Source organism: Pyxicephalus adspersus, chromosome 10, assembly GCF_032062135.1.
Source record: "Pyxicephalus adspersus chromosome 10, UCB_Pads_2.0, whole genome shotgun sequence".
NCBI classification, from domain to species: Eukaryota; Metazoa; Chordata; class Amphibia; order Anura; family Pyxicephalidae; genus Pyxicephalus; species Pyxicephalus adspersus.
The window spans coordinates 36,970,893-36,989,662 of NC_092867.1; the positions used below are offsets into that span (position 1 = coordinate 36,970,893).

Consider the following 18,770-nt stretch of genomic DNA (forward strand, 5'->3'; position numbering starts at 1 on the left):
CTGGGGGGCTGAAATTGTAATAACTAGTATCTATGAGGGTCCCCTGTACACCCTGAAAATTACAGGTCATTGTGACATACAGATTAGGAGATATGGAGGTTTGTGCACACAGAGCTGTGAGGATGCAGAATTCACACGCAGAGCTAGAGGGGGCTAGAGAAACCCCTTCACAACAGCCAACCAAGTGAACAACACTCTCCAGGAAGTAGGCACATTCTATTTCACAGGCAGAAATCCGAGCTCGTGCTATGAGATGGGGGCGGGGCTGCCTGTGTCTCCTTCACATGAAGGCTGAGCTGTGTGCTCACCTCTCATCCCAGCAGCAATCCTCTGAACGGATGACACACAGCACAGAGCAGCCTCACTGAGATCCGTGCATCCGAGGATGAGACCTGCCGAGAGCTGGGCGGGGTATTCAAAGCAGCCGGGCGGAGCAACCGGCTAAAAACCTCTGGGGAGAACTATGACCTTGATGCACATGGATGGAGTTCAGTAGCAGGAGACCATATCTGGTGCCACTCCTGTCCACTAAAAACTGGCACCTGAGGCTACGATTCACACAAAAAACATTGCCTGGTCTGATGCGTCTTGATTCTACTGCATCAACAACATCAAAGCATAAATCTATTATACCTGGTATCAAGACCTAGTGGTGTAATGGTATACAGGATAATTTCTTGGCATTCTTTGGGCCCCCCCACAGTACCATGTGATCATTAAAATGCCAAAGCCTATTACAAAGCTCAAACAATCTCAAACTGGTTTCTTGGACATTGACATTAAGCTCACTGTACTCAAATTGCCTCCACAGTCATCAGGTGTCAATCCAATTGGGCACCTTTGGGATGTGATCACAGCAGATTCACATCTTAGATTTTCAACTGAAAAATCTATAGCGACTTTATGATGCTACCATATCAATATGGACCAAAACTTTGAGGAATGTTACCACCACCTTATTCAATCTCTGCTTTACCTTTAAGTATGTTCCTCCATCTCAATTTGTACAGAGCCAGAGCAGCAAAAGGGTTAAAGTTACAAGCATCACTAATTATAAATTGTACATACCCTACACTATTAGAAGGATCAGAGATGTGAAGCAGTGTCCTGGTCATGCAGATTTAGAAGGGTTTATAAATACAGCACAAATGTTTTTATTGGAAAACTTCTAGTGGCCCAGTGGAACATACACTGCTGCTTTATAAATTAATATAAATGAAATTAAATAAATGGAAGGCTAACAATCATCAGGGCATCCAGGCAAAAAAACTTTTTCAGCAGTGGAGATGAACAATGACAAGTTTTCTTTGACAGGTTTCCTTTAACGTGTACAGTATGATACAACTTACATACACATAAAAAAGGTATACAAAAGTTGTGACGCACAAATGGCTGGTAACAAACAGATGCAATTATTTATTAATACGCAATTATCATTCTATTTTGGTCAGAGGTTGGCAGGAACAATGAGCGTGGCCTGCAGGTCAATGAAGTGCCCAGGGCTTGTGTACACACAGTTACATGGTGCCCATGGCCTATTTATATAAAACTTGACAGTGCCCAATAATGTGAATTGCCGATCTGATTGTGCGCTTTGGTAATAATACCTGTTTGGTGGTAAACCAGTGGAATGGCCTAGCCCAATTCTTCTATACTGAGGGTTTGTCTACTACATATGCACAGAGAAGTTAAATACTTTTAAGTTTTTACAGACTGGAACTAAAAGGTTTCCATCTCTTCTTTGTTTAAGGTTTGTGGTGCACAAAAAAGTCGGTTTTCAGATACATTAAAAATAGACTGCAAATAGCAGAGTTCAGAAGGGTTTTGTTCTTTTAAAAGAGTCTCACAAACACCACTGTTCTATTGAGTGAAAGAGTAAAAGCCTTGGTACATCAGGGCTGTATGGGACCCTAATGGATGTTTTGAGATAAAGCATAGAGGCATGCAGGCTGACTGTTCTTCAGAAGTGTGTATGACTAATGGAAATGACTGGCAGAAGTCCCTCGAGTGCTGTGTCACTTACAGCTTTTATTGCAATGCACTCAAAGGACAGGGTTACACTTCAACTGAAGTGGCCAAGATATTTGAAAATACAGAAACTTCAGTAATAATAAAAATAATCCCATACGAGAAAAAAATGTTCCAAATCTTTATAAAATGTAGTAATTGTGTAGAACGTTAATTTGATATGTATAGTAACAAGTATATGTCTCATTTAAAGCTGAACCCCAGGAAATCCAATTGAAATGATTTGCAATTGTATACAGTTAGGTCCATACATATTTGGACAAAGACAACTTTTTTTCTAATTTTGGTTCTGTACATTACCACAATTAATTTTAAATGAAACAACTCAAATGCAGTTGAACTACAGACTTTCAGCTTTAATTTAGTGGGTTGAACAAAAAGATTGCATAAAAAGCAAAATTCCATGGACGTCCAGGTTTTTTGGCGTTGCTGAGTTCACCAGTGCTTTGTTTGTTTCTCATGATGTACCAAACTGTAGATTTTGCCACTCCTAATATTGTAGCAATTTCTTGGATTGTTTTTTTTTTTGTTTTTGCAGCTTAAGGATGACTTGTTTCAACTGCAAGGAGAGCTCCTTTGACCGCATGTTGTCAAAATCTTCCACATACAGGAACCCCCCCCCAGGCCTTTTATCTGCTTAATTGATAATAACATAGCAAAGGAATTGCCCACACCAGCCCATGAATCAGTCTTTAAATCCATTGTCCAATTACTTTTGAGCCCCTGAAGTGAAGTGATTGTGTAAAAAAAGTCTTTAGTTCCTCAAATTTTTTGCAATCTTTTTGTTCAACCAACTGAATTATGTGAACCTAATTTTGATACCAATCTACCAATTAGATTCTACTGTATAAACTTAGCTGACCGGAGGAGAGAGGAGAGTGAGTGGAACTAAGGATTTATTAGTTTGCTGCAGCTGCTTTTTCATTCTTCATTTTCCAATCAGAAGGTGACAGGAAGCAAGCTGACAAAAATGTTTTCAAAGTAGAGCTATTTTTATTTATTATGGGACCCAGTATTACAAAAAAGGCATTTTTGCTGCAATATGTGCCTCCAGTCAAGATGGTCCACCACAGCATTAAATTGTTCTCGGTCTTCCAGGTTAAATGAAGTGGGCAGAGTGGGCAGTTAAAAATAAATAAGCTTCAGCTTTTCTGCTGTCACCTGCCTGGCGATCCTCAGAGGTGGCTATAATCTCCCTACAGCAAGAAACTTTTAAAATACAACTTTTTCTATTAACCTCATGGCATTTTCTATCGTCCAGTTTTACATTTTGGTAAATGGCTGAACTGAACCCTTCTGATGACACACAATCTCCATTATCCACATAACTTCAGTACACGCAGCCATAACTTCCCATTACCTGCACAGCCTACGGATCAGATCTTCAGAGCGACGTCCAATGCGGTGTGGGAAGTCAACCTTTTCAATTCCTTTTAACACCATGTTATAAATTTTGATGGGATCTGTCCCTGAGAAAGGTGGGCTAAAAAAAAAGGAAAATCAATATCCCAACAGCATTTGGTAGTAAAAGTATAAAATGCATGTTAATAAACATAAACAACAACCAATCAGAATCAAGGAGCTGAAAATAATGGGATACATTAGAAGGTCAATTTATAAAGCAGTAAATCTGACATCTGAACTTGTTTATCAGCATTAAATAAAGAAATTTGTAAAGTTTATTTTAGGGGAGATCCCATAATAATGTATTTATACACAGTGTCATTAATATTTGTAATTCATTTTATTTTAAAAAGCCATCCTCACAAAAATCACAGTGCTAAAGTATCAATTGCTAAGACATGGTACTTTTAAAATAACACGCAATACCAAATTGATTTGATAATATACAGTAGGTCTTCTAAAGGATATAGTCGGAAATAAAATAATAAGAGACAAAAGATGTTAAAAGAAAGGTACATGAAGCTAAAAAAGGGAGTCTAGTACTGATTCTTTACAGACTGTATTTTGTATGTTCAATTGCTGGCAACATTTAGGTAACTCTTAAATTAAACCTTTATGCTCAGGCAATCATTACAAACCACCTGAAATAAGGTAATAATAAAAAAAAAGAATTAAAAATAGTGTCTGCAGGTGACCAGGGAGGGATGCAGAAAGGAAACAAATGCATCTTGCAGCTGGCTTATAGAACTTTACAGCGTGGAGGTTTTTTATGACATTTCCACAACGAAATAGAATAATGAATTTTATACTGTTTTTATGAAAGGTGTAAATAAGTAAGAAGTCATCATAAATATATTTGGAATGGATTTTTCCTTACACTGCATTTAGATATTTTACTAAGAAACTATAAGATGAAGAACTGAGAGCTTTCAATGTTTTTTGATTCTTTAGAGGATGAAAATAAGGCATGTTGGAATGATCCATACTTTCACAGTTCAGTTTATTTGTTGAAAACAATAGGCTATATTTATAAAACAGGGAATCTGACATTCCCTGTTTTATTAATAAAGATATACATTCTTGGATATACATATGTTTGAGGGGATATAAAATTCCCTGTTTTATAAATAGAGTCCCTTGTGTTTTCCAAATAAACTGACCTGTGAAAGTATGACCAAATTATTACTTTTTGTAAAATTAAGTTTTTTAAAAGGTTTAGAAAATGCATTCAACAATTTAAAAAAGGCACTGATTACCCCCTGCACGGTTATCTCTGCACATTTCTGCACTGCTCACCTCTGTTCCGCTCCTGTATGGTTTACTTCTGCCCAACAAGTCTCCTCCCTTGAGAGTGGAGCAACCACTCAAGGCTTTCTGGCTCCTGTCTATGCCACTGCCTGTTTGGTTGCTGTCCTCCTCCATAATTTTATGGGTCACAGGGGTGATGTCCCTGCTACTACTGCGTATCAAGTATTGAGTGTGGTAGGTGTGTTTACAAATGGGTGGTATGGTGGCTCTGTCACTGTCCACTCACTTGCAACACAAGAGTCAGATCTCAGATGTCACACATCATTCTCTTTTTAAATATTTAGAACTAACAGACAAATTAGTAGTTATTCTTACCTTCCTGTCAAAAGCTCGTAGATGAGGATACCCAGAGACCAGTAATCTGCTCCAAAGTCATGTCCCCTGTTCATGATAATCTCTGGGGCCACATACTCTGGGGTGCCACAAAATGTCCAGGTCTTTTTTCCTGCCCCAATCTTTTTTGCAAAACCAAAATCTACCTAGAAGTCAAGTAAAACAATTTATCTATCATGAATTATCCATCATTGATTTCATTGTTAAAATGACCAATTATGTTGTGAATAGTCAAATTTCATCTATATACCAACCATTTTGATGTATCCTTCAGAATCAAGAAGGAGATTCTCTGGCTTGAGGTCTCTGTAGACAATTCCTCGATTGTGTAAGTAGTCATAGGCTTCCAAAACACATCCAATGCAAAATCTGGCAGTCCCTTCCTCAAAAAATCCCCTAAAAGTAGAAATACAGAATTTAGATATAAATTACTTGTTTTTTTTTTTAAGAAAAAGATTTTACAAATGTGGTTTCCATTTGCACAAACCAGCCATAAGACCCATAGCCCAACTGATTACTGGATAATTGCAGTATTTGGCTTCTATTTCCTTCTGTTTTTCTTTTTTTGGCCAAAAAAGAAAAATAACAGTACCCCACCCAGAATAAAACGGGCATGGATAAATTTGAGGAAGGCCTGAGAAAACAATTTGTTTCCCTCCTTTGGACTGAAAGAGATCCTGGGTACACCTGCTTACCCTTCTTCCATGGCATATGTTTTACACACAGTCTGTCACCATGCAGATGACATGGACCCCTATTTCTGACGTCCCCTTAGTAATATTCTTCCTTTCTTCTACAACCCGAACGTAGGAGGTCCTCTATGCGTAACAGCACCGTTCTTCGCTGCATTTGAGGATCAATGCACTAAAGGTTAACTAATCCACTAATTTTATTGAAAAACGTTATCCTTGGTCATGAACAATGAGCCACAAAAACATTGGAAAATGACCTGTACTGACGGACTAAAAATCTGTTCTCCTAAATGAAGCAAAGCTACCAATATATTTAAAGTCACCTTCACTTCCCACAATTGTTAAATGGAAAGATAGGGTCAACATGGCAGCCCAAATGGAAGACACAAGAGCAATTTGCAAGGATTCCCTGGACTGCTACATATGACCACTTTGGTCCTATTGCAGAACACACAACCTCTAACAAAACCTCACTTGATTATTTAGCAACATTATAACATGTCCAGTTTTTACTACTTCTTCCAAAGTATCTTTCTTTATTCTCTACACAATCAAACCTGGGCTATGTGATTGGAGACCAAATAGATATCTTCCATATACACTTGCCCCATTCCTCGCCTACTTGCTTTCAAATTTACACTCATGTCTATTATTATCCTCTCTCTAGGTAGCCAGTCACCATAATATCTCAATCCTTCTCTTTTTCTATACTTCTGCCAAACCATGGTTTCCACCTTTTATGCAAGTGTATAGTCAACTTCTTATAATTGTTTAAGATATCTTGATTCTTTTTATTCTGTTTATCCACCTAGTCTTGTACTTAGTTTCATTCAAGGCATTTCCATTATCATATAGTATCATGCATTAAGTCTAATGCATCCGCTTTTTGAGTTGTCTCTTGTGACTACTAAAATGTGACATTTCTAAATAGTAAGCAATGAGTGAAAGGTTTCATATGCTAGTACTAACTGTTCGGAGAACTGGTATTTTTTTTTTTCCAGAAATGCAAGATATCCCTGATTTGCAAAGCTTTTCTACAAATAGCACAAGGAACAAAAGTTAGGCACTTGTGAAAAACAAGTCCAGTTAGCTTGGTAATGGCACCCTCTCAATGTACCTGAGATTTAGAAAAGCATGAGGATTAGTTTTAGCATAGAATGGATCTCTTTGTTCTCTGCTTGTTTACCGGGGACACAAACCTGCACACCAAAAATGTGCTAGATCTGTAATGATTAGGTTAGACCTAGATAGTCCTCTTTATTCTCTTCTTTCCTCAGTGGTGGCCGGATCCAGAAAGCTACAGAGTATGGCGCTATGTAAAGGTTGTATCCTTGGCATTCTGGGCTCACAAGAAGTTGGATAAATGATGTAAGGCATATAAAGGGCAGTACTTTATAGCAATAGAGAGGTCTTTTTTTAGGGTGACAGTATGGGGGATAGGGTCATCCATGTCCATTTGGGAAAATTTACATTACTCTCTATGCTTTCAACAAAACCATACATAAATACAAATCTTTTTAAGGCAAGTGTCTAAAAGAATGGTCAAATATAAAGTTTTTCATGTTACCTCCCTTTCAGTCCTGGTGAGGATGATTATTAGAACAGACAGAATAAATCATCAAGTGGGTACTCAGAAAACAATGAATCCTGACAGTGGTTTTATTCTTTCTTTACTCAACCAATAAAATAGATTAACTTTACCAAAAAAAGTAGAATACTTATATTTACATTGTTTCACAACTGTGTTACTCCGTTTTAAAACAACTGTCTTATTTTGCCGTAGCTCTTTGACTTGTGTACAATTTATTACATATTTACAGTTAATAAGAAGAACAGTTGAGTTTTTGTGAGCCTCTCTTCAGAGAAAAATCACTGTGTGAGCTTAGCACGAAGTAAAAATATACTCAGAGGGATGTCTGAGGATTACAGGATAGGGATTTCATTATTTTGTTTCAAAAGGCATTCATCAAGGCAGACTTCCGAACACAGTCCTCAAAGGGTTAAGATAAAAAGAAAGACTTAACCCCTATTGCTGTAATATCCAGACAATCGCAAAGAATTGTAACAGCCCAGACAAAACACTTAAACAATCAATACCATAATATCTTCACCAAGAACATAAAGTTGAACAAGAACATGAAGTCTGCACTTCTCAGCATAAAGTGACATCACATCCTACATTTCGTTTTTTTTCAGAGGAATTTGGCCTGGTTAATATAACAGAGTGCTACCACAGAGAAGTGATTGGATAAGCTCTTATTTCATTGTATAATATTTTAGTTATAGAAATAAAAAAAGCCCTCACAATGCATTTGAAAGTGGAACCAAAATAAATGACCATTTTTTTTTAACTTTGTGTTTTCTTTTTAGAAAATGCAGCTGCGCCAACAGCTATGTTAGAAACCATGAGGAAGAAAAAAGATCTGCAGTCTGCATAAAAATGAAAGACATTAAACTAAAGTTCAATGAAAACTTTATTTTTCCTTTTTTGGATAGCTCATTGCTGGCTGGGAGAGATTTCCCGCATACTCCACCTCTTGTGAGACCAGGATAGAAAGGGAGGGGAGCTGAGACAGAAGTTACCAATAAAGGCCTAAAAGAGGTCCTATCACCACTGCTTACTGCATCTATCCATGTTTGTATATATAATGCTGCTGACTATACTATGAACTATGAATTAACTATATTGTCATGGGTAAGCTCTCCCATCATAAAATGAATAAATGTTCCTATTTTAAATAAAACTGGCATAGCTGAGGGAGCTGTACTGTTCCAGTAATCAATAACATCAGTACTTGGTCTCAAAAAGCTTACAATGAAGAGTTTCAGTTTTACAAAAACACATTAAAACCAATTTGGGTGGAAGTGACCATGTGTTTTATAGCTGTATAGTATGGTAATAGTAATATAGTAGTTGGGGTAGGAAATCACACAGAGAAATTTAGGAAGCCCATATAAACACAGCAAGCACCTACATACTTAATGACGTACTTAGTGGAAGCAGACCCAGAATATCATTTTCACAAGGTAAAGTTCTGTATAAATTCTGCAACTGACAGCAGAAAACTTTGAAAAGATTCATCCACAGGTCCCAATAGCAACAAGCTAAACTTTAAATAGTTTTTACTTCACAAGCTTGAATTAGCATAATAAGACAAAAAATCAATAGGTAACTATGTAATACAACTGTAATGTCATAGTATTTTCACACATCGGTGTTAGTGCTCAGCTAGATTTAGTATCCTACAACAAATATAAAGATTATAATTTCATTACGTTATGTTTGTAGAGTTTTTATTGTTGAGGTATAAAATCACTGGGCTGTTGGATTCATTATACTTCTACGCACTGGATTTTGTATGTTCTCCCACATACATAAGCAGGAATGTTTTGGAAAAATCCAAAAATTTACATGGGCAAAAACAATTAAAAAAAAAATACAATACACTTCCAAGAGCATACCATTTACTGAGGAGAACTCACGTGTCTCGTAGAATGCTCCAGAGCTCCCCTCCAAGACACACCTCCAGCAGCATATAGACATATTTGGCATCCCTGAAAGTTCTGTAGAGCCTGCAGAATGGGGAGGAAAAAGCCTGACATCTGTCACTGAAATTAAGCTGCCAAGAATTTAGATCAGCAAAACAGAGTCCTGCTTCAAGTCATTAATAACATACCACGTCTCTTGTATTTACAAGCCGTCTTGTATATTTACTGTAACAGATTATAATTATTAGAGATTTCTATTGTAAAAACATCTGTTCAGTCTGGAAATGAATAGATGCTACTCTGAATATACTGACTATACAGGTTACTAGGAAAAAGACATGTTGGCACTATTTGTTCATATTAAACTCTGAGTCATTTCATATACTGAAACTGCAGTGAAACAATGCATACATAGTTTAATCAACACTATCTCTTCTTGACATAGACACCAGTCATCCTCTTATTATCCCCAAGAAGTCCATGGTATTGTTTTAGTACCACTAATGTCTATAAAAGGAAACTGTTTAGTGTATGTAAGAAATATTGATGCCAAATAAATGAACCCATGGTTTCCAGTAGAATAAGAGATATCATAGCAATTATAAAAAAAATAAAATAAATAAAAAACAAGAACACCTGATATATTCAGAAACATGGCAAGGTATTCGTTTCTTGGTCACCACCTGCTCAATAAATGTCACCAGAGAACAATTGGTAGATACCCAGAGAGCTATATGGCAATGTATGCCATGTTACTTTTCCAGGAAATGAGTCCACTAAGTGAACAAACGGAATCCAGAACTTACAGAAATCTACACTTTAAATGCAAGCTAATTATTGTGGAATGCTCCCTTTTAGGTGTAAGCTGAGACAATTTTATTGCTGCCATTTATTTCACATTAAATGTTTAATTGTGCTGCTGGTATTATTGCTGTTTATTGCTTCATTCGCCCGGTTATGGAGATCCCACAGGTACACCGAAGTCATAATAATTCAAAATGTCACAGATTCAGTGGAGCAACACAAAAATATATTTGCATATGTGATTCTAAAGTGCTAGAACCCAGCTCCTAAGATTTATGGATAATAAATCTAGTACAGTATGTGAATAAAGTCCAGACACTTACTTAAAGCAGTGAATGTGACTTCAACTAAGCATTCACAGACAGTAAATGTTTGGTCAATGTCAGATTCACTGCTTTAGAAAATAGAGCTCTTAAAAGTAATTTTCTGTCAATGTATTGTGAATGTTAGGAAATGTAAATTGTGTTTAACCAGTAACTAAAGTCTACCCTTGTCTTGAATTTATTTTACCAGTGCATTTCCTGCCTAGGCACTGTAAAGTAGTATTACTCATAGCAGTTAATCTGCAAAGAAGGGTCATCTAGAGCAGCAGTCCCCAACCTTTTCTTGTACTAAAGACTTATTTCAAACAACAATTTTTTTCCCACAGACTGGGGAGGGGATAGGGTGAGAGAAAAAATGGTCTCCAGCCATCCTTGTTGGCTGCAGCAGTCTTTGCTACAGCTGGAACGAATTCCTCTCGAGTCTCCTCTCTTCTGTCATTTCAGTCAGTCAAACACGTGAGTCAGCTTAGGTGATTGGCTGAACAAAATGACAGGAGAAAGGCCCATGATCCTTAATGTCACAGCAAAGACTGCTGTAACCCAGATGACAAGAGCTCACAGCCTAGTACTGGTCCCCAGACTGGTGGTGGGGACCCCTGATCTAAGGCATGTCTGCCGCTGACAGCTTGTGTCATAGGAATTTGGAGCATGAGTTGGTGATGTTACCACTGTGCTGCTCACTTCTCCTGCAGTGCAACAATCTTCCGGCCTTTATTTCATCCATTATGTGGATGTGCGGTTCCTTCACCTCTCTTTTAGTGTCTTGAATATTCCCCTGACCAGTTATTCCTAAGCAGTCTTTAGGAGGGCAGCTCCGACATGGCAAGCAGAGCCAAGCACCTCAACCAAGATGGTGGCAGTCACATAGAGGCACAAAGCATTGCAAATATGATGGGAAAACAGAGCAGCAGCAGGGAGTCTATAGGCAATACTAGTGACTGGTTCTTTATCAACTGCTTTCCTTTTCCAGGCACAGTTTACACATGACAGGTCCTCTCTAACAAATGTTTGTGTATATAATACATGTTTTCAGGGGGAGAATCTGTTTACATTGACTTAACATGAGCAATGTAGTATCTTCAATGCAGTGTTTGCACTGGAATGTATTGTGCACATGCAATTATTATTTTTTTAATGCATCAAATAACTTGCAAATGTACAAACATCTTTAGTACAACATAAAAATAAAAGTAGTTGCTCTATTATTATGTAACAAACAAATGATGCCATTAAGATTCAGGGCTTCTTGCAGCACAATTTAAGGTTATCATTTACTGATAATTACTGTAATATAAATTACCAAGTAATATCAATGCAATTTAAATTAGTCATGATAGATACTAGAAAATATTTATGTTGTTACTTCAAATATAGGTGTAGGCAAATAAGGTGTAACAAATGTGTAAATATGTTTTATATGGCAAAATGTCTTCTGGCCTGAATTTTTATCAGTGCTGTTTGCTGAAGATTGTGATAGGATAATTATGGACAAATATCACTCCTTTCACTTATGTGGTAGTTTCTGTGCTCTTCATTTAGGACTCCCCACAGCACTGTGTAATTTAGCAGTGCTTGAACACTGTTCCCTGGTCATCTCGTATTCTAAATGTAATGGGGTGTTATGGAAGGCTGGTACTGAGATAAAGGTGATATTTAGGAATTAAAAAAATAAGATTGTGTAATGAATGTAAAACTAGATTACACTGAATCTTTATATCAGTTTGCACTTGGATATACAAGTTTATAGCTACCCTGAATAAAAATATAACACATTCAATATGCCAGATGGATTGGCCTAGCTGTCTAGTCAGGAAAACTCTTTCCTGGTACCTCATCATAAAATAATGAATATGTTGCAATGCTGTGCACAACAGCCTTGTTAGATAAAATACAACAAACAGCCCTATTAATAAAAACACAGCAAAGCTCATATCTGTGTTTGGATTAAAAATGTGTATAACTAATACTACTTATTAGTCCACGTATTGCTGAATAGGACAGAATCTGCATTGTGTGGATAGAGTCATTGGAATCAAGCAGCTGGCACAAGCCATTCATTATAAAAACACACCGGAGCCATCATTTCCTGGTGATTACCAGTTCAAAACATTCACATGTTCTATAAAGTAATTATGTCATCAAGCTGTTGTTTTCCCTTTACCACAGCAACAATTCTAAAATAAAGGGTTCATTTATAAAAGAGCAAATATCCTATGTATGCCAGAGTAATTTATACACAAAACAATGTGAAAGATGCTGAAAGATCACCACCTCTTAGTAGGATCGTCACTTTTTGCAGATCACTACCTTCACTGTTGAGGGAAAGAAATCACCTTGGCCATCCAGTGGCTAACAGTTAGCTTGTCAATTTTAAGATTGCCATATGAGCTACAACAGAGTTTAGGATGTTTAAAACAAACACCCTGATCAGTATTTTATGACATAGTAGCAATACGTAACTGCTGGTTATATGGAAGTATATAGACTTGCACCGTGGCCCCACACTTACATGCAGTCCTAGTGGCAATTGTCAATAAATACTGTTAGACAGCAAAATAAGTGGTAAGAAAAGAAAAAAAATGGTAATCTTTCATTTGATGGCCTGTTTATTTTTTAAATAGACCCCAAAGAATCATCTACTTACATCAGCATAGAGCCAATTACACGGGGCAATACAAGATAATTAACAATGGGCAATAGACATTTTCTGTGCTGTCTTGTTTTCACCCTATTTGCCTTGTTTGCTGTGTGAAGTGAAAATGACAGGTTCACACATATGTTACAGGAGAAAAAAGGTCAGGTACCTGATGATGAACGAGCAATTTATCTGCTGCAGAATATTCTTCTCCCAGTACACATGTTCTTGTTGATGTGTGTCCACAATATGCTTTTTCTTGATGCACTTTAGTGCAAAGGTCATATCTTCATCCTTTAATTTTACCTGAAATGTATCAAATATATTTTTGTATTGGTTGTAAAAACTGATCAGGTAGAGTAAAATACCCAAAATAGTTTTAGCATTAAACATTACCTTTTGGGTGCCCCCACCAACTGTCCCCATTGTTGTGCAAATAAAGAAACATTCTCAGCTTAGCGCCTACAAACAATGCTGCTCCCCTGTACTTCCAGAGCTCTGACAGTAAGAATTAGTGGCTCTCATTCAGGTATGCACTGCTGTCACTTGTATTCCCCCTTCTCTCATTAGCCAGCCACTGGCCATTCACAGAATGCACAGTGCACTGTTGCTGGCCAAGGTCCATCACTGAAGAGTATTTTTTAAATCCACTAGAGAAGTGTTTCTTAAGCAGGGTTCCTCCAGAGGTTGCTAGGGGTTTATTGAGCACAGAGCAATTGGTGCCTCTCGGTTTAGTTACCGCCTACACCAATCTTCTTTTTGGCTGACTGTAAGGGTCATATTATTCCCACTGGCCAGCAGTGTAAGAGGCATTCTCCCTACTGACCACAACACTAATGTATATAGTTCTTTTAACAAGGGTCCCTTAAGACCTTAAATTTCCTTTCAAGGGGTTCCCCTGCGCTAGAGGCTCAGGCGTGGCCAGACGTTTGGTCTCTAATCCCTCCTAAACACAATATATATTATCCCTCCTAAACACAACCACAAAGTGCCTTCTCTATATTGAGGCATATGTCAAACTCTACAAATCATAACACCATACATACTTTGAAGCATGCTGGTGGCAAATAATACTGTAAGGATGATTCTGTACAGCAGCTCTCTTGTTTGGGTGGATGGTAGGATGAATGCATGATGTGAATGGAAATCTGTGATCAAAACAATACAGTCTTTCAGAAAACTGAAATAAAAAACGCTAGGGAGAAAACTTGTCTATCAACGAATCACTGAGCCCAACCATAAGACGAACTACAAATGTTTAGGCAGTCTGGCAAAGAGAAATTGTGCAAAGCTATTATATATAGACACAGATTCAGCAGCATGAAAAAGCATGTAACAAAAAAATAAATAAATACACAGCAATGTACAAGAAAGCATGGATTAAGAAGTTACCTTCATTAAGGACTACATGTCAAAACAAAAAAGAGAGACAGAGATCTGAGAGTTTACATGCTTATGTGGTATTTTCCTAAAATAAGACAATGCAGTGCTTCTGCTTCTAACATATTTATAATCCATCTATGTATAAGGTGAAATATGGATTTTAGTTTAAAATCCATACAATGAGTTTACACTGAGACATGCAGTAGATTCGCCTGAACCTGTCAGAAGCACACCTGGAGGTACGTATAGCACATACTGAGAACTACTGCTGGGAAAAAAAGACATTCTGTCTCACTAAATCACACACTGCAAATGTTCAGAGTATTTTTACACCCAGCTGCAGATTTAATTTTTATGAAGACAATAGATGTAAGCATTTTCATGGTGCAATTCATGGAATGCCACTTCTCTGTACTCATTTTCCTATTGGCTTTTCCAGACTCCTGTTTGATCTTTTAGGTTGCTGATCCGCTTATCAGAGTGTGCTGGATGACTTATCATAGGCTGTGAACAAGGAGCCTTTCTCTGCAGTACCAGAGAAAAATTGGAATCTAGCAGCCCAAGAGATCTGATTAGCACAGAAAACGGTTACCCCTTAGGTCATTGTGTACATAAAGAACCTATCTGCTTCAGCTCCCTGGGCATTATTTGAATGATATTAATTGCTGGAACAGAAGGCTATAGGACCAACACATTCCATCACAACACATGGTGACTGAAAGCAGGCTGTGAATAATAGTGCTGCACAAGCATAAGGGCCAGGAGCTGCAACTTAAAAAAAAAACTGCAGCACATTTTTTACCTCCTGGCCATACACAGGTGGTTTGACTGCGCAGTCTATTGAATGGCTTCAATTAATCAAACATAAATTGATTTAGAATTTTAAAATTTGATTGACCAAAAAATATAGAGTGTAACATCCATCCGTATTTGATGTTTTTTCTTTAAACCTCTTGAGTGATTACGGTTTGATCTAATTTTGGCATATGCGCAGATTTGCTTATCTTTACTGCATTTCTCCTTGTTGGACTATGAATCAATTTCCGTGTTTGACAGAATGATCAATTGGCTATCAATGGACATGGATATCAAAAAATCGAATCATATTGAAGTAAAAAAAAAAATCAGTCAAACTAACGGCAATCTGTATATGGTTAGCATAAGTGTAATGAGCACATTACATGTACCTCAGGCAGTCCTTTGCAATGATATCTTAGAGTTCTCCTTAAGCTGCCTGGTAATTTTGTTTTGTTAATCTTAAAAGACAAAAAACTATGCAATGTGAGGGACTTCATAATTTTTTATCATTTGTATTCTGTCAAAAACAAAAGCACCTCATAGCCATTTGTAGATTTAAAGGATATTGTACTGTACAATCTGACTGTAACATATATGGTCAGATTTAGAAAGACTATATATTCAGTTTTTTACAAAGAATACAACAAATCTGAGCGTGGCTTGTTATGATCTCCCAGAGGAGTGCTGTATCTCATTAGCATCTATAACCTATTGACCAAGGGTAGGTAGATTAAGAAGTGCAGCATTGTTCATGCTATTTTTTGCTCATACTTACTTGTACAAAGTTATCATCAAAATCGTATTTTGCTACAAAATTTGTAAATACTCACAAATGAGAAGTTATCAGCAATTTCCCATATTCTTTATTCATATCCCAGCACAGGTAATTCAAGAGAGCATGGCAATGCCTTGATGCATTTTACACAAATTTGGGACTTTTTTGTTGTTGGGGCTAAACAAGGTCTGAGGAGCTGGTGGCATTGTCAGTGTTATTTCCCTAGCAGCAGGGCTGTGTGTCTGATACAGCACAGTGACTAATATCCTCATAAAAAATAAGTTATTGTCGCAATGAAACTCTGCTATCTCATGGATTTATATACGTGTAATAAAACACGCACGTTCAAAACTAGGCAACAGCAACATATCTTACCAGCTCTACACGCCCAAATCCTCCAGTCCCAAGTGTGGTGATAACATCCAGGTAACGGAAAGGAGAAGTGCTGGAGAACCTGGATACCAACTCTCTGAGCTGGTTGACCTCGGAGTTATCTCTGGAAATGGAATGATGAAGGCTCTTTTTCCTGCAAGAGAAAAATCTATTACCATTACTAATAATTCCTTTTCATAAAATGAGGCAAGCCATTCATCTCTCTACTAAGATAATGTCATTGCTACCTACAGTTTTACAGCAAGACTATTAAAGTTTTAAATATTCAACATTTTGCAGCATCTAAAATGTTTTTCAAAGGCTTTTTTATGCTGTATGAAGGTGAAATATGTGGACTCAGCAATGTGCTTATGAACTTTGACTGGTTTCCAATACATCTATATACATTTTCTGTGCAATTTTTACACCATGCTTTTTTTAAAGTTATTTCTTGACTTATTATTTTGCTAGCTATACTTTTCGGAAATACATAGAAAACAACTAATTAAGAATAATTTCCTTGCATTATGCATTTTTTATTAAGGTTAAAAAATCCTGTAGAATGCAACATGACATTCTTGTTTAAAAAATATTTTATATAGTAGACCCCACAGCAAAAAAAAAATAAAAAGAGAAAAAAAACAGTTACAGACAAAAATATTCCAATAGGCTGAAACAGCTTGTAATTTTGTTTTGCACTGTTTAGCTGGCAGACCCACATCAATCATTTCTATTAAACTTTTTCAAAATAAACTTCCTTCAGGAACGTGCCACTCCAAAATATTGTTTCCTTGCTAGTCTATACTGTGCCTAATAGCAAACCTCTTTTTTCAGGGTACACAATGATAATGTGGATCCTGAAATCATGTCACACATATTTGGGTTTCTCTTACTTTATTATTATTATTATTATTAATAATAAACAGGATTTATATAGCACCAACATATTACGCAGTGCTGTACATTAAACAGGGATTGCAAATGACAGACTAATACAGACAGTGATACAGGAGGGAAGGACCCTGCCCTGATGAGCTTCCAGTCTAGTAGGTGGGGGAATTTCACACACAATAGGATGGGAGATATGTAGTGGTGGGAAGTAGTGGTGGTTTCAAATGATAGAAGAAGACAGGTAGGCAAGTTTGAAAAAATGGGTTTTGAGCGCTCTTTTAAATGAGCAGAAAGTAGGAGTAAGCAGAATAGGACGAGGAAGACCATTCCAGAGAGTTGGGGCAGCTCTAGAGAAGTCTTGTAACCGTGCTTACAAAGCATATACTTAATATTTAAAGCTGTGTCCACAATGAACTCTTATTGGAAGTTGAGACTGCATTTGATGCTGGTAACACGCAATACAACTTCATCAACAATGTGAATCCAGCATCCCTTGCAGCTAATTGGTTAACTGAACCATCATGAGTGCTTAACGGGCATAGTCCTCATTATATCCAGCAAAGTTTTTTGAACATGTCCTGAAGGTGCATAAAAAAGCATAGGATGAGATAATCTGAATCTGATTATCATTGCCAATAAGATAGGTAACAAGCTCTAATCACCCCAAGAACAGCAGAGAGTAGAGATTGCAGGAATACCTGTAAAACATGGGTAGCTATGAATATGAACAATCAACGTTGAATTCTGCAATTTACCACCAATAGCTGCCAGATCACAAACTGGATTTTTTTTTCAGAATTATACCATATATTAAACCCTTAAAGGCAAACTGAAAGTGATTGGTGTGTGAAAAGTGATTTTTTTTAAATGCTTGTTTTTTTATGCCAACTTTGAGGATCCTCAAGATATGTCAGACCCTTTGACTTTGAGTACATCTTTGAGCACTCCTCTACTGTGAGAAATGCTAAACACTATTCCCCAGTGGAAAACATCTAGAATGAAATCTCCAATACAAAATGCATTAGATGTGAAATGAAGCACAGAACTTGGCAGGAATATAAATGGCTTCATATTACTTCTCCAAGGGGGTCCTTATAGGAAAACTATATGTCTCATTATATGGAGAGTTATTAGCTCAGAGGCAAGAGTCCTTTGCATATGATGGTGGTTATGTAATTCACAAAAGAGTTCTTGTAGCATCCGGTGAAGTCACTCCCTAATGAAACTTGAGAATAAAGAATAAAGTAATGATGACCTTTTTCCTTCTATTTTTGTAGCTATGATTTTTATTCATAATAGAAAAAAGATCACTTTTTATCCTATGTGTATCCAGATCTCCAACCTCCAGTCATCATGAAGACAGAAGAACCGGCATTTTACGGCTGTCACCAGGTGGTTCTATCTTTATTTTAGCACCTGGCCACAGTCCTGTCCTCTTTTCTCTTGAATGGGCACTGCTGAAATCCTCCCACTGTGAGAGCTTCAGTGTGTTTGAAATACAAATGAAGGATGATTTGTCTCAAGCAGTGAAAGTA

General features: G+C 37.1%; 1 protein-coding gene across 2 annotated transcripts in view; it reads right to left on the bottom strand.

Moving 5' to 3' along the window:
• The window catches only part of LOC140339254 (cGMP-dependent protein kinase 2-like), a 91,059-nt gene that overhangs the window by 16,671 nt on the left and 55,618 nt on the right, over positions 1–18,770 (bottom strand). For both annotated transcript variants that reach the window (XM_072423848.1, XM_072423847.1), the window contains exons 11-16: positions 16,348–16,498; positions 13,186–13,322; positions 9,249–9,338; positions 5,328–5,469; positions 5,056–5,219; positions 3,389–3,511 (exon numbers count right to left, since the gene is read on the bottom strand). In XM_072423848.1, the coding sequence (XP_072279949.1) occupies positions 3,389–3,511; positions 5,056–5,219; positions 5,328–5,469; positions 9,249–9,338; positions 13,186–13,322; positions 16,348–16,498 (807 nt within the window). The remainder of the gene's footprint in view (positions 1–3,388; positions 3,512–5,055; positions 5,220–5,327; positions 5,470–9,248; positions 9,339–13,185; positions 13,323–16,347; positions 16,499–18,770) is intronic.